This window comes from Boleophthalmus pectinirostris, unplaced genomic scaffold (genome assembly GCF_026225935.1).
Source record: "Boleophthalmus pectinirostris isolate CB_2022bp ecotype Guang Dong unplaced genomic scaffold, ASM2622593v1 HiC_scaffold_5, whole genome shotgun sequence".
NCBI lineage: Eukaryota > Metazoa > Chordata > Actinopteri > Gobiiformes > Gobiidae > Boleophthalmus > Boleophthalmus pectinirostris.
Window position 1 is genome coordinate 25142019 of NW_026571404.1, and position 12589 is coordinate 25154607.

Consider the following 12589-nt stretch of genomic DNA (forward strand, 5'->3'; position numbering starts at 1 on the left):
ATTTGAAATACTTGTTTATTTTCAGTATAAACAATATGAATCATAAAGTAGTTTAAAAGAAATATACTCTAATCAACTAGAAGCAACTCAATTCATATTAGGAATATGATTCTTTCTGGACACTTTATTCTCATTTCAGAAAAACTGGATGTTGTTGCCGTGTATCTGTTACACTTTATTCATTCGTTTTGACGAGGGGAGGGGCCACTTTGTAGATTGACTAAGGTTGTTTATGAACGCAAACTCGCCCAGAAAGCACTTGGCAGGCTATGGCACAACCAGTTACAAAGACGACAGCCCTGTCACTGATGCAGTGTCTTAAAATTCTTAAGATTCCACAGTTTAAAATTGAGATGGTGATGTGTCATTTAAGGTCAAACCAAAAATAAATAATGGCAAGCTTAAAAAGTATCAGCATTATTTTATAGCCACAATAAATTAAGTGTGCGGACACAATCTAAAATACAAGTTAACAAATGAATATGTAGATTGTTCCATCTATTGCATATATTTATCAAATGTTCTTATGTAACCTATGACTTTAAAGGTCCTATATTATGCAAAGTTGACTCTTGTGAGCTTTAAGCCGTGCCGAGAATGTTGTTACCTCATCAAAAACATACCTGGAGTTGTGTTTTTTTCATTCACACATATTTGAGTAGTCCTTTATTATTTGTCTGTCTACATATTCAAAGCTCAAAATGCTCTCTTTAGTTCAGTAGAGATTCCAGAGCAATTCCAGGGCTAAAATCATCCAAATTATTCTAGTGAAGGTGTATGGAGTTTAAAACATTGGAACACTTCCTGTATTACCACATGCCATCACAAGGTGGAACTGAGTCTTTTGGCTGCTATAAGAACTCAGCCTAAATATGCTGGGTTTTGTGTTAAATGTGTGAATGAAACGAAACACAATTCCAGGTATGTTTTTGATCATGAAAAAACATAGCATAGATCAGAAAAGCATAATACGGGCCCTCTAAAGATAAAGATTGTAAGATTGGTGAAAGGCACAACTATCTTTAACATCCTCCTTTTCTCGTCTTTGAGTTCTGACAGTTTATATGGATTCTCTCACTGCCCTTAAAACTGATGAGACTGTTTTCTGACATGGTTCTGAAGAAGTAAACAAGATGTCAGACTTCCACTGACTGATCACTTCCTCTTGTTGTAGTCTCAAGTCCTCTCATGTGTTGATGACAAAGCTGCTGTTAAGTTGATTTCTGCTTTCCAGTTCATAATGAAGTCACAGGTTGTTCCTCATCTTCCATTGCTTGGCTACCGAACCCACTGTCCACTGTAGTGTCTGGAGGGAGATCATAAAAGTTTAGGTCATACAAACATGTTGCCGTGGTGATGCCCGTGCTTTGTTGAAGTTGGAGCTCACCTGTGCTGTGCTTGTCTTCCCAGGACTGACTCTCTCTCAGCAGCCTCACTCCCTCTTTCACGCCCAGAGACCGAAACGCCTCCACAAGCCCTTCCACTGGACCACCACCCAGCTGCAACACACACACACACAGTGATTAGGATCTGTGGATATGCCTCATATAAAATAGTCCATGATGGGAAGAAAACTTTGAAAATGTGTTTAGTTACAGAATACTGAATACCTGCATTAAATTTGTTTTGTAATCAGTGTTGGGGAGTAACGGATTACATGTACCGCTGTTACATAATCAGAGTACAAATTATGAGTAACTGTATTCAGTTACAGTTACTGTTTCAATGAGTGGTAATTGGATTACAGTTACTTTGCTGAAATAAGTGGATTACAAGGCGGCATTTTCCTGTTTTCACATTTTGTGCTACATCCCATTTATTTTTTTATTTATTTCGGTAATTCCACTCATTGCTGGAAACCCAAACAGAACGCGGCAATAAGAGTGATGTAAACGTCATGTTAACTTTGGCGGCGTCAGTCGGACAATGGACGAGGTCGAAGAGCCAGTAGAACAGCAGCAGTGCACAGGTAAAAACGCATTTGTGTCTTGGAAATTCTTCCTCCGACGTCAGATATAAAAAAAAAAAAAAAAAAAATATATATATATATATATATATATAATCGCCTACAAGTTAAATATCAAACCGGAGCTACTGGCACTGATGAAAACAAACTGCAAAACTGCATAGGCTCATGATGTCTGCACTACTGTCCTATAGTGACCTGCCACACGAGGGGACGCGCACACAAACACACACCTTCATCATCGTCATCAGCCTGAGAACACGTGGACCACGTCTCCTTCCTTGCTACTGCGCGGACACCAACGTCCTCCCGTGCGCCGCGTGTGGACCGTGTTTTCTCGCTTACGCTGCGTAGACCGCGCTTCCTCCTGTGAGCCTCTAAACCAGAACTAACAACAAGACTAAAACCGGGACTAACTCAGTCCAGGAATAAACCAGGACTAAATCAGGACTAAAACCAGGTCTAAACAATATGACACCTAACAGTAGGTTGGACATAATATAAGGTGGTCTCATTTAAAAATAATTTCTCTAGCAATAATTTTTTAATATGGTTAAGGAAAGTCTGGGCTTTTTATTGTCTTTAAGCAGACAAAACACCTTATGTTAACATATCCTGGTCTTTGTTTCTCTACAGCAAACAGTGGCTTATTCATGGAGACTTTGGCTCAACAGACAATTTGAAGAGAACAAACAAGAATTTTCAGGATGTGGTTGCTACATTCATATAGTTTTAAAAATCATGACAATATCAAGTAATCCAAAGTAATCAGATTATATTACTCACTTTAAGTAATTTAATGGATTACATTACAAACTACATTTTGGGGTATGTAATCTGTAAGGGAATACATTTTAAAAGTAACCTTCCCAACACAGTTTGTAATGTATTCTGATACATGATCCAGTGAGAGTACTGTAATCTGAAAACTTGGAATACTTTCAGGCAGGGTTACATTTAAATTATAGTGTAAAGATACAATATTGTATTAAAACTGTTTTATATTTGATCGGCATTTATTTCTCACTGATGAGAGAAGGAAAAATCATGCATGCACTCACCACAAGAGTTTTCATATTTTTCTCAGTAACTATGTACAGTTTGAAGCCATGTATTAGAAAAGTAACTGTTTTCTGATAAGTACCTGTACCGGAATACAGTTACTGAAATTAATACAATATGTATTCTGAATACGTATTACTTCCCAATACTGAAAATAGTGCAGTTTAATCTAGGCCTGGGCTCTGACCTGGTAGTGCTGTAACAGCTGGTGGCAGGGTGTGGGGCTGTCCTCATACAAATGAGTTAGGGTCATCATTCCAAGCTTTTCAGCCAGTTTCTTCCAGGGAATCTCCTGAACATTGAGCACTTCCATCAGACGTGTCAGAGTGTCGCTGTCCATCCCGGAGACCACTGTTTGAACAACACCAATAAAAATGAGTGAACTGCAAATGGGTTTCAAGAACAAATCTGAATCCCACACTTTTTATTGTAACATTAGAAAACCTCTACCATCATAAGGCTAATGATAACAAACTGTTTAGCGGGGACAGACTTGACATTCAGGTTTCAAGACTGAATAAAGGTGCGGTGGCATGGTTGGACGAACCACCTCTGCTTTGTATGTTTGAATATCCGGCCCATGATGAAAACAGTCTGGGATCCATAACAAACAACTGTGAAAACTGATGACTGGGGTTCCCCCTAGTGGGCTGTAATGAGGCCGACAAGTTCTCACATAACTATAAGAACCAGTAAACGCACTTTGTTACCTTCAGAGCTGCTCTGTTTTGTCTTTTTGGCGTTGTGACGACTTGATGATTTATCAGGTTTTGGTGTTAACAAGTTTCTCACCTGAACGCAAGACAAATAAGTTCATAAGTTTAGTATAGTACTTGTACTGATTTATTACCTACTCTGAGTTCCATGTGAGTGGCTGTACCTTTTGGCACGTTGCCAGGTCCAGTGGGGTGTGTCCTGCACGTCTTTTACGGGAGCCTGTTGGTTGTGAGACTGATTCAATTTGTTCTTGGTCTTCATCCAGTTCTTCATCAGAGGAACTGAAGTAGAGAGGCTCGTCGTTTTCCAGCTGTTTATCAGCTCCTGTAAGTTAGATTTCCTTTAAAGAGTGCACACCACTGGTTTGTAGATTATATAGATCATGTCTGACTAAATGGTGTATATGAAATGTGTCAGTATATAATGGTCACTGATATATTTTATTGCCAAACTGATTCATTTTGAGCACAATACCTGCAGCGATGAGCATGGAGCAAAGAGTTGGAGAACCTTGGCTGGCAGCAAAATGCAGTGGAGTGTTCCCTCCAAACGTGCAGCTGTTGACATCTGCTTTTAACTGCACACACAAACAGGGAGGAATAGGGAATCAGATTTGTGGAACAATCTGTGCAGAGTCACATAAATGTTTAGATGTCTAGAGTTTAAATGATACCTCTGTGATCAGGGTGCAAGCGACCTTAAACAGGTTTGCGGTAACAGCCAGGTGCAGAGCAGTGCAGCCACTCTTCTGTTCTGGGGCATTGATCTTAGCACCACTCTCCACCAGCAGGCGAAGACAGCGCTCCCCATCTCTCCTGACAGCCAGATGCAATGGCTGCAGTCCTAGGGGACACGAGATATATCGACTTTATATAAACGATGCCTGATTGAGGGAGTCCTACCCAATCATTTGTGTAAACACACATAAACATTCATACTGCATATTCTCCAGATTAAAACAGATTGGGGAGGCAGGTCTCCACTCGGGCTTGTGGGGGTTATCAATTACCGTGATAGTCGGGGGTGTTGACCAGGTGAGTGTGCTCCTCTGTGAGATGTGCCAGCACCGTGCGCAGCACAGAGGTGTCCCCACTTAGAGCCGCCAGGTGCACAGTGCTCCGCCCGTCTCTGTCCACAAGGCTTGGGTCTGCTCCTGCCCTTAGCAGCAGCTCCACCACCTTCCTGCCGTGAACTCACCGCCAGGTGCAGTGGCGTCTGCAAGAACAGTAAACAAGAGGTGAAACTGTCTGTCATGTTCAGTGGATATAGACACAACTCAATTCATAACCATATCTCTACTGAAGTATTTTTATAGCAGCACAAAAGACTGTACCTGTCTTAGATGGTTGGCTGTGTTGAGGAGGTTGTGCTGTTGTCCATTGATCAGAGTATGAACCAGCTGTTGGACCACTCCGCTCTGCTGGTGAATCACAGCAAGGTGCAGAGGTCTGGAGGAAAACAAAAACACATTTATTATGTGTTTATTAAGCATTATTAAGATTCAGAAGCACGAGCAGAGTTTAGACTTTAATTATTCCCTGATTTATTACCACCTTCTACAGCAAGACAGTTAAAATGACACGTTCCTGCTTCGTGTCCTTATGAATAGCTCAGTACATACGTGTCTCCGTTTGAATCCTGGACGCCGCACAGGTGCCTCTGGATGGACAGGAGCACGCGCACATCTCCACTGCTGCAGTACTGGAGCAGAGCCCCCGCCGTCTGCCTCACGCTTTGGGATGCTTTGCTCTGAAGGCTCATCGCTGAACACAAACAAACAGAGAATTACACTAGAGGCAATGGTTTATGCACATGCTAAATGAAGAAATTGTGCTACTAATTAAAGTAACATTTGGTTTCACTCTGAAAGGATGAGGAAAAATGCCAAACCAGTGCAGCACATGGATTAAATGAACTCAGCAGGTGAATAAGTCAGATAGTTTGTGGCGGCAAAGTGCTAATTAAATTGTGTAATAGTTACTGCCAATATAACATGCAACACAACCAAAATTAGTATGTGCCGTTTTTCAGTTTGCATTCGTAATTTAGCCTGTGTGTGTGTGTCTAACTTTTCAAATTTATTTTTAGTGAAACTGCTAACAATTCATTTCTACCAAATTGTAAAGAGTCCTGCTTTGAAAGTTGTAACACAAATAATGTACGTATTACAAGACACCAGAGCACAAGGTGATAGAACATAGCGCTTTGACTGCATTTATGGTGAAATAGAAACACATGTCCGTACCTAACTGAAAAAGCCGCTGTTGCAGTAGTGAATTAGTTTGTCCTGAAGTTTGCCTTGTGTTTTCTTCACTCTGCTGTGGATCTGAAGCAGTATAGGTGGACATTTGTGTACCTCCAGAAAACCCAGTGAAACCTCCCATAGGGAAGCTCCCTCCTCCATTCATGTGCTGACAGAACTGAAAACCTGCACAGAAGCAAAAGAAAACGGCATGTAACAAATTATCTATCGATCTATCTATATTTTTTATATATATATATATATATATATATATATATATATATATATATATATATATATATATATATATATATATTTATTTCTCAAATAGTTCAAAGATATTGTGGAGGCTAAACAGCTACATGGTATCTAACGTCCATAACTTAAAACAATTAAGTTATGGATGGAAGTTAAGTCCAAAAAGGCTGTTTAAACTGCAAAATTCTGCCAAAAGTTTTAATAACTTTGTGGATTATACAATTTCATAATTTTTTTTTTTCATTTTATAAAATGATAGGTCTTCTGGTCATTAGTTAACACTAATGCTGATTATCTCCGTGCAAGCTTTCTAACTGTTAATTGCATTGTTGCATAGTTGTAAATTACACTAACACAAGCTCATTCGTAGGCAAATGTATTTTTCTATAAAGCACCATGAACTCACCTCCTCCTCCACCAGCTCCCGAGGCCCCACCCCCAAATCCTTCAGCTCCACCTCCTCGTCCTCTCCAGTTCTCATAGTGCGGCAGGGGCTTTTGCTTCTTTCTGAGCACCTCCTCTTTGTCTGTAATAACAACACAACAAAACTAGAAGCAGTGTAGTGTAGTGTGTTCATGAATATGGTGCAGGTGTAATGCGAACCTTGGACCTGGGGAATGTATGTAAAGTGCTTGGGGTCACTCCTGTCTCCAGCCTTCTTTCGTTTCAGCTGCAGAAACACAGTGACTGGCCGCTCAATCTCAGCACTGTGATAGGGCGGCGTTTTGAATACAATGGCGTACTGATGATAAATTTGAAAAGATTTGAAAAGAACAATCAATAAGAGATACCACACACACGCTACCATTTGAGTGAGAGAGGCCTTACCTGCTTGTGGACATCTGTGGGTGAAAAGTCTCCAAAAGCTTCCCACCCGCCTTCATCGTCTTCATAAAAACGTATTTCTATATCATCTACAACAAGTGGCAAAAACTGTCAGAAACTGCAGTGTTTAATAAGAACCATATATGCTCTATATCTAACCTTTCTGGACTTTGTCACAGAGAAGGAAGATCTCATCTCCTCCGAGCACAGACCCACATGTCTTATCCATACGAGTGATCTTCAGATTAGAGGCATTTGGTGATTCTGTATGCAAATAATTACTTACAATTAGTAAAAATATGTATATTCATGTATACATGTGCAAATCAGTACTGTATTCTGAATACTTACAATGATTTTACTCCTTACTGCATTATATTATAGTGAAAAAACATAGCATATAATACCACACAGCTTTCATTGCAAGAGCAGCGTTTTCATTTTTTCTCACTAATATTTTGATTTGATTTTGATTTTTAGAAAAGTAACTGTACTCTGAATATCATCAAATCAAAGAGTAACTGGAACTATATCATAATACATATTTCCGGTAAATCTATTTAGTTACTTCCCAAAATTCCCATCAGAGTATAAGCGACAAAAACTGCATAGACTCACTGCTGTCGTAAATAGGGTTGGACACCACTGGTTTGAGCGCTCGGGTGAAGCCTCCATTGCTGTCCTGGAGGTAAGCTGTGAATTTTAACCTCACAATGTTCAGATCCATGGTGCGACCAAGCTCCTTTGCCTCTTTCAGACAGGACGTCTCCTCTGCATCTGCACAAAAGTAGAATAGTGATAGCTATGGCAGCACAACTCAACAAAACATAACAAAAAGATAAAATATATATTAAATACATATTTATGGACGAAAAACTGCTGACCCTGCAGTTAACTGATGTAGGGTCTAAAAAAAACCAAATGATTTTTTGACATATCACCCATATCACCCCACATATTTCCATAAAGTTATGCTGCTATAGTGAAAAATATAGAAACATAGAGCATAGAGGAAATCCCCTGCGTGATAGTCAGTGATCATACTATGTTACCAGAGAGCTGGTAGAGTGCTCCTCCTTTCTGCCTTCTCTTCTCCTCCTTCAGCCGTCGGCACAGGATGTCCACCACACCCTTCTTGGTCACATGGAGAATGCCCAGATTACTGAACCTGTGAAAATCACACCACCATCATGGCAACAGTACAACAGAATGACAGGTTTGCATGTGGTGAGTTTACTGACGCAGCAGTGAGGTCATTGGGCCCGATGTCCAAAGTGCACGTGCCACTCTCGTTACAGTGGCGTCCCACTAGGCTGTGTGCGTGGACACGAGGGGGGTCTGTGTGTGTGACCAGCTGTACCTCCACACGAGCGTGACCCACATAATTACTAATCTGCAAAAAACATTCACTGGTTTAGTAACTTTTGTCTCTAAATGCTGCTAAACAACACTTTCTTTGCATTGGCACTTCCAGTTAAGCAAGGCTCCTATTCATTTAAAGCAGTGTTTCCCAAACTTTTTTCAGGGGACCCATATTTTAAAAGTCACAGACCTTTGCGACCCAAGTCAATAGATATTATTCATAAATCACCAAATAATGGTGGATTTCACATTATTGAACATTAATGGGGATATTTTATTGTTGACCGAGTGATCGTGTCTCTCTGAACAATTAGTATTACTCAAATTTTAGACAATGAAAAAAGGTAATTGAACCAGCAATAAAAGGACTTGCCTATTTGGACATTATGTGTAGCCCATTTCTTTTTCTTTTCAACATTCAACATTTGGAACAAAATAGTCATTAGTCTCATGTGTCAGAACTGTATATTTGCAGACCTACATGCAAATCGTGACAAGGCGACCCAAAAAAAATCTCTTGTGACCCACCTGAGGGTCACGACCCAGTCTTTGGGAAACAATGATTTAAAGAGCCCATATTACACTATTTTCTCATCTATGTTATAATGTTATTTCCTCATCACAAACATACCTGGAGTTGTGTTTTGTTTTTTGTTTTCAAATATGTTCAAAACCCTGTATATTTAGGCTGAGTTCTTCTCTGACTGAAAACTCTCTGTTCCACCTTGTGATGCCATGTGGTAATACAGGAAGTGCTCCACTGTGTTTTTAAGCTTCATACGCCTTCACTAGAATCATTTGCATAATTTCAGCCCTGGAATTGCCCATCTTTACTGAACAAACAGTAAAAGGTACATAACTGTTAACCTGAAAACTACCGCTACAAAGCATTTTGAGCTTTAGCAATACAGAAAGACTAATAATTAAAGATCACTCAAACATGTGTGAATAAAACAAAACACAATTCCAGGTACGTTTGATGAGGAAAATAGTGTTTGTGGAGGGAACAGCATTATAACATCACAAGGGTCAATTTATAATTTTATGATATAGGAACTTTAAATTAAGAATTTGAGAAAAGTTTTGATTCTAAAATATAATACAAAGATAGTTGATTTGTGAAGAATATTAATGTGTACCAACAAGTCAACATTAGTTAGTTAGTCAACAATACACCGATTCTCTGGAAAGCTTTACATGAGCCATAGAAAACATATTTGAAATTGGCAAGATTGGTAGCCCCATGCAAAATAATACAACTCGAATTACCATGGCAGTGCCCAGCATGGCAAATTCCAGGATACAGGGAATACGTTTTCTTTACTTTTTTACACACGTTCTCCAAAGACACATATCCTGCTAACATCACATGTGAACTTTTACACCAAGCGCCTAATACCTTGACTGTTGGGTAGGTCCTTCTGTTCTTTTCACTCGAGGCCCCAGGGAGCCCACCGTGGGAGGGGCCTTCACACTCATAACGGAAACGAAAGCCTCTCTAAAAAGCAAAGAAGATGTTATTCTCTAGAAAAGCTTAAAAAAAAAATGCAAAAACGTGAAAGAAATGTGTTGCACTGTTACCTGTTTTGGTTCTTCAATTATTTGGATGTAAGGACCATGAGCTTAAACACATAAAAATTATATGTGAATCACCATACTCAATGCTCACACTAAACAACTGACAGCACAGATTTGAGCTGTTGTGTCACAATTTTTAAGTCATTGTTAATGTAAGATATTGTGATTTTTTACAGTTATTTTTTTTAATAAACCATGCATCTTCGTTTTTTTTTGTATCTGAATTAAAAAATGTAATGTTAAATTTCGTACTTTGATTGCACTTTGTGTGTTGAATGTTAGTAAATAGTGGCTCACCAGTCTCAGGTATGTAGGGCTCAGTCTTAATGTCCACTGGAGGAATGTATTCATATGGGGTCATAAAATTAAACTGCAGACAACAAAGAGTGAACAATCAGTCTCAAACAGACTCATGGCTGTTCAAAATATATAGACTTTATTTCTTCTGACCAGCACTGGCTGTTTTATAGATCTAGAGTCACTGATGTGAGATCGGGACAGTCTACACCAGTCGCCTGTGCAGCTCAAACATTATGATGCTACAGATGAGATGTTAGAAAATTCCAATAACGTCACTTCAAAGAAAATGAGCAACTCCTAAAATTTTCACTTTCAAATGCTTTTTTCAATATTCACTCTTCACTGGCTATGAATGTTGCTGTGATAATGCATTTTTTTATGCCTCAATGATTTATGAAATAGTGTTGTGACAAGAAATGATGAGTGGAGTGACAGCATGACTACCAGTCTGAACCTGAGGTCAATGAGATATAGATAGACAGACAAATTCATTAATATTTACAATTAGACGGATCATTTGTGAAAATATTGAAGTCACAATTACATGCTTATCCAGTGTACTTTGACTGCAAGATACATGTAAACAAAGGGCTTCCTAAAGGATGGAGACTGAGTGTGGTTCTTAAAATAATGTATGGTCTGGCTTTCAACAGGAATTCACAGACAAATTTTCTAAATGAGATCATAAATATTGATAAAATTGTATCACTTTGCATAAATTATCTCTGTGTCATATTGGTGCTCAAACCTAATACCGAGTTGGTGGCTGTACATCATAGTTTCAATTGATGCATTATTACTTATGTTTTGGAAGTGATGAATGTTGTAAACACAAAGAGGCACTTACAGGATCACTGTCATAGATGTTGATCATTTGCCCCTCGGTCATCCTACAGGACATACAATCACAGCACATTAATATCCAGCTGCAGCTCTAACAAAACCCACCCTCTCTTACCCCTTTGACCCCCTCTGAAAAACTGTGACCCCCTCTGATTCCTCTGACCCCCTCTGATCACCTGTGAAGTGTGAATCTCTCTGATCTGCGATAACGGGAAATAAAGAGCCTAACAAAACTACAGGTAAAACCCCTTCCTCCACTTTTCTTTACAGTGACTTCCTGGAAGTGGAGCCAAGGAAAACCCCCAGAACTCCAGATCGAAGGGGGCGGGGCTTCATACACTGATGTCACTGCTGCTTCATAACAGTCCTACACATATTTTTCTCTGAAATTTCCCAAACACATCCAAACTGAGAGTCATATGATAAATAACATATACATAACCACACGCACGCGTTCTATCTACTTGAGACACCTCTGCTGCGGATGGAAAGTCCCCATGAAAGAGCAAATTTCTGTAATGTCTGAACCATAGAGTGAGCAGACCATTGTATGAAAAGTCCAGACCAAACTTCACCTCAGCACCACAGAATTTTGTCTCATAGAACGGAAAACAACACGATGAACCAACGAAATAACAACAGAAAGTACCTTATTGCTCCAGCCATAACACCGAAGTCGTCTTCAAGGATCCAGAAGAGCACCGTTTCACATCTGCACATGCACAAATGTCATAACTTACCCACAATGTAACTTTGACATGATGTTAAGACTGACTAGTTACATGTACGTAAATATGATGCACTATACGACTGTTATAATAACAGAGTACAGTACAGAGTAGCGTAGTTTTATGAAGCCTATAGAGGGGTAAACGTTAAACACTTAAATAATGTCTCTATTACTGCCCCAAGTAAACACAAAAACATCTGCGTGTGTGCCGGTTCTTCGGTTCAGGGTAAACAGTGAAATTCACACGGTTAAAGCTCAGTAATTGAAGAGTTGAGGGGCTTACCTGACAGCTGAGCTCCGTGCTGTCCTGTTGTGAGCCTGGCTTCTGTTCAGTTTACAGGAGCCACATCCGGGGGCTATCAAAATAAAAACAAGGTTCGTTATGGTGTATTCATTCATTCAGCTGTTTCGTGCGTGGCGCTCGTGGCTTCTGTATGTGACGGAATATCTGTCGCGCGCATTTATATGCCTTATTTGACACAAGCGCTGAGAAGCCAATTGAAGAGCTTTTGAAATGCCCTAGACTCTTGTATTTGAGTCTATGTGGTCATGCATAGTGACAATCTAAAGGCGTTACTTTAGCCAACAGTAGAAGCTACTCCTCAATTCTGGGGACGAGGTGAAAGTTAGGTGGACGTAACCAATAATACCTTTGTGAAATACTCTCGAAGTTTATTGATAAACGTTTATATTCTTTGTGAGACTT

The 12589-nt window shown here is 39.6% G+C and overlaps 1 protein-coding gene across 1 annotated transcript; it reads right to left on the bottom strand.

The window, feature by feature from the left end:
• Position 1: 1 nt before the first annotated feature.
• Positions 2 to 12306, bottom strand: nfkb2 (nuclear factor of kappa light polypeptide gene enhancer in B-cells 2 (p49/p100)). Its single transcript, XM_020920994.2, is given in 25 exon segments — positions 2 to 1306; positions 1388 to 1499; positions 3216 to 3379; positions 3739 to 3820; positions 3909 to 4069; positions 4220 to 4322; positions 4419 to 4588; positions 4755 to 4927; positions 4929 to 4960; positions 5079 to 5193; positions 5367 to 5508; positions 5991 to 6173; positions 6652 to 6771; positions 6849 to 6987; positions 7074 to 7159; positions 7230 to 7334; positions 7689 to 7847; positions 8123 to 8238; positions 8312 to 8463; positions 9832 to 9930; positions 10014 to 10054; positions 10308 to 10380; positions 11158 to 11200; positions 11803 to 11865; positions 12167 to 12306. Coding segments are annotated over 25 exon segments (2820 nt in total). The 5' UTR covers positions 12283 to 12306; the 3' UTR covers positions 2 to 1235.
• Positions 12307 to 12589: the final 283 nt, after the last annotated feature.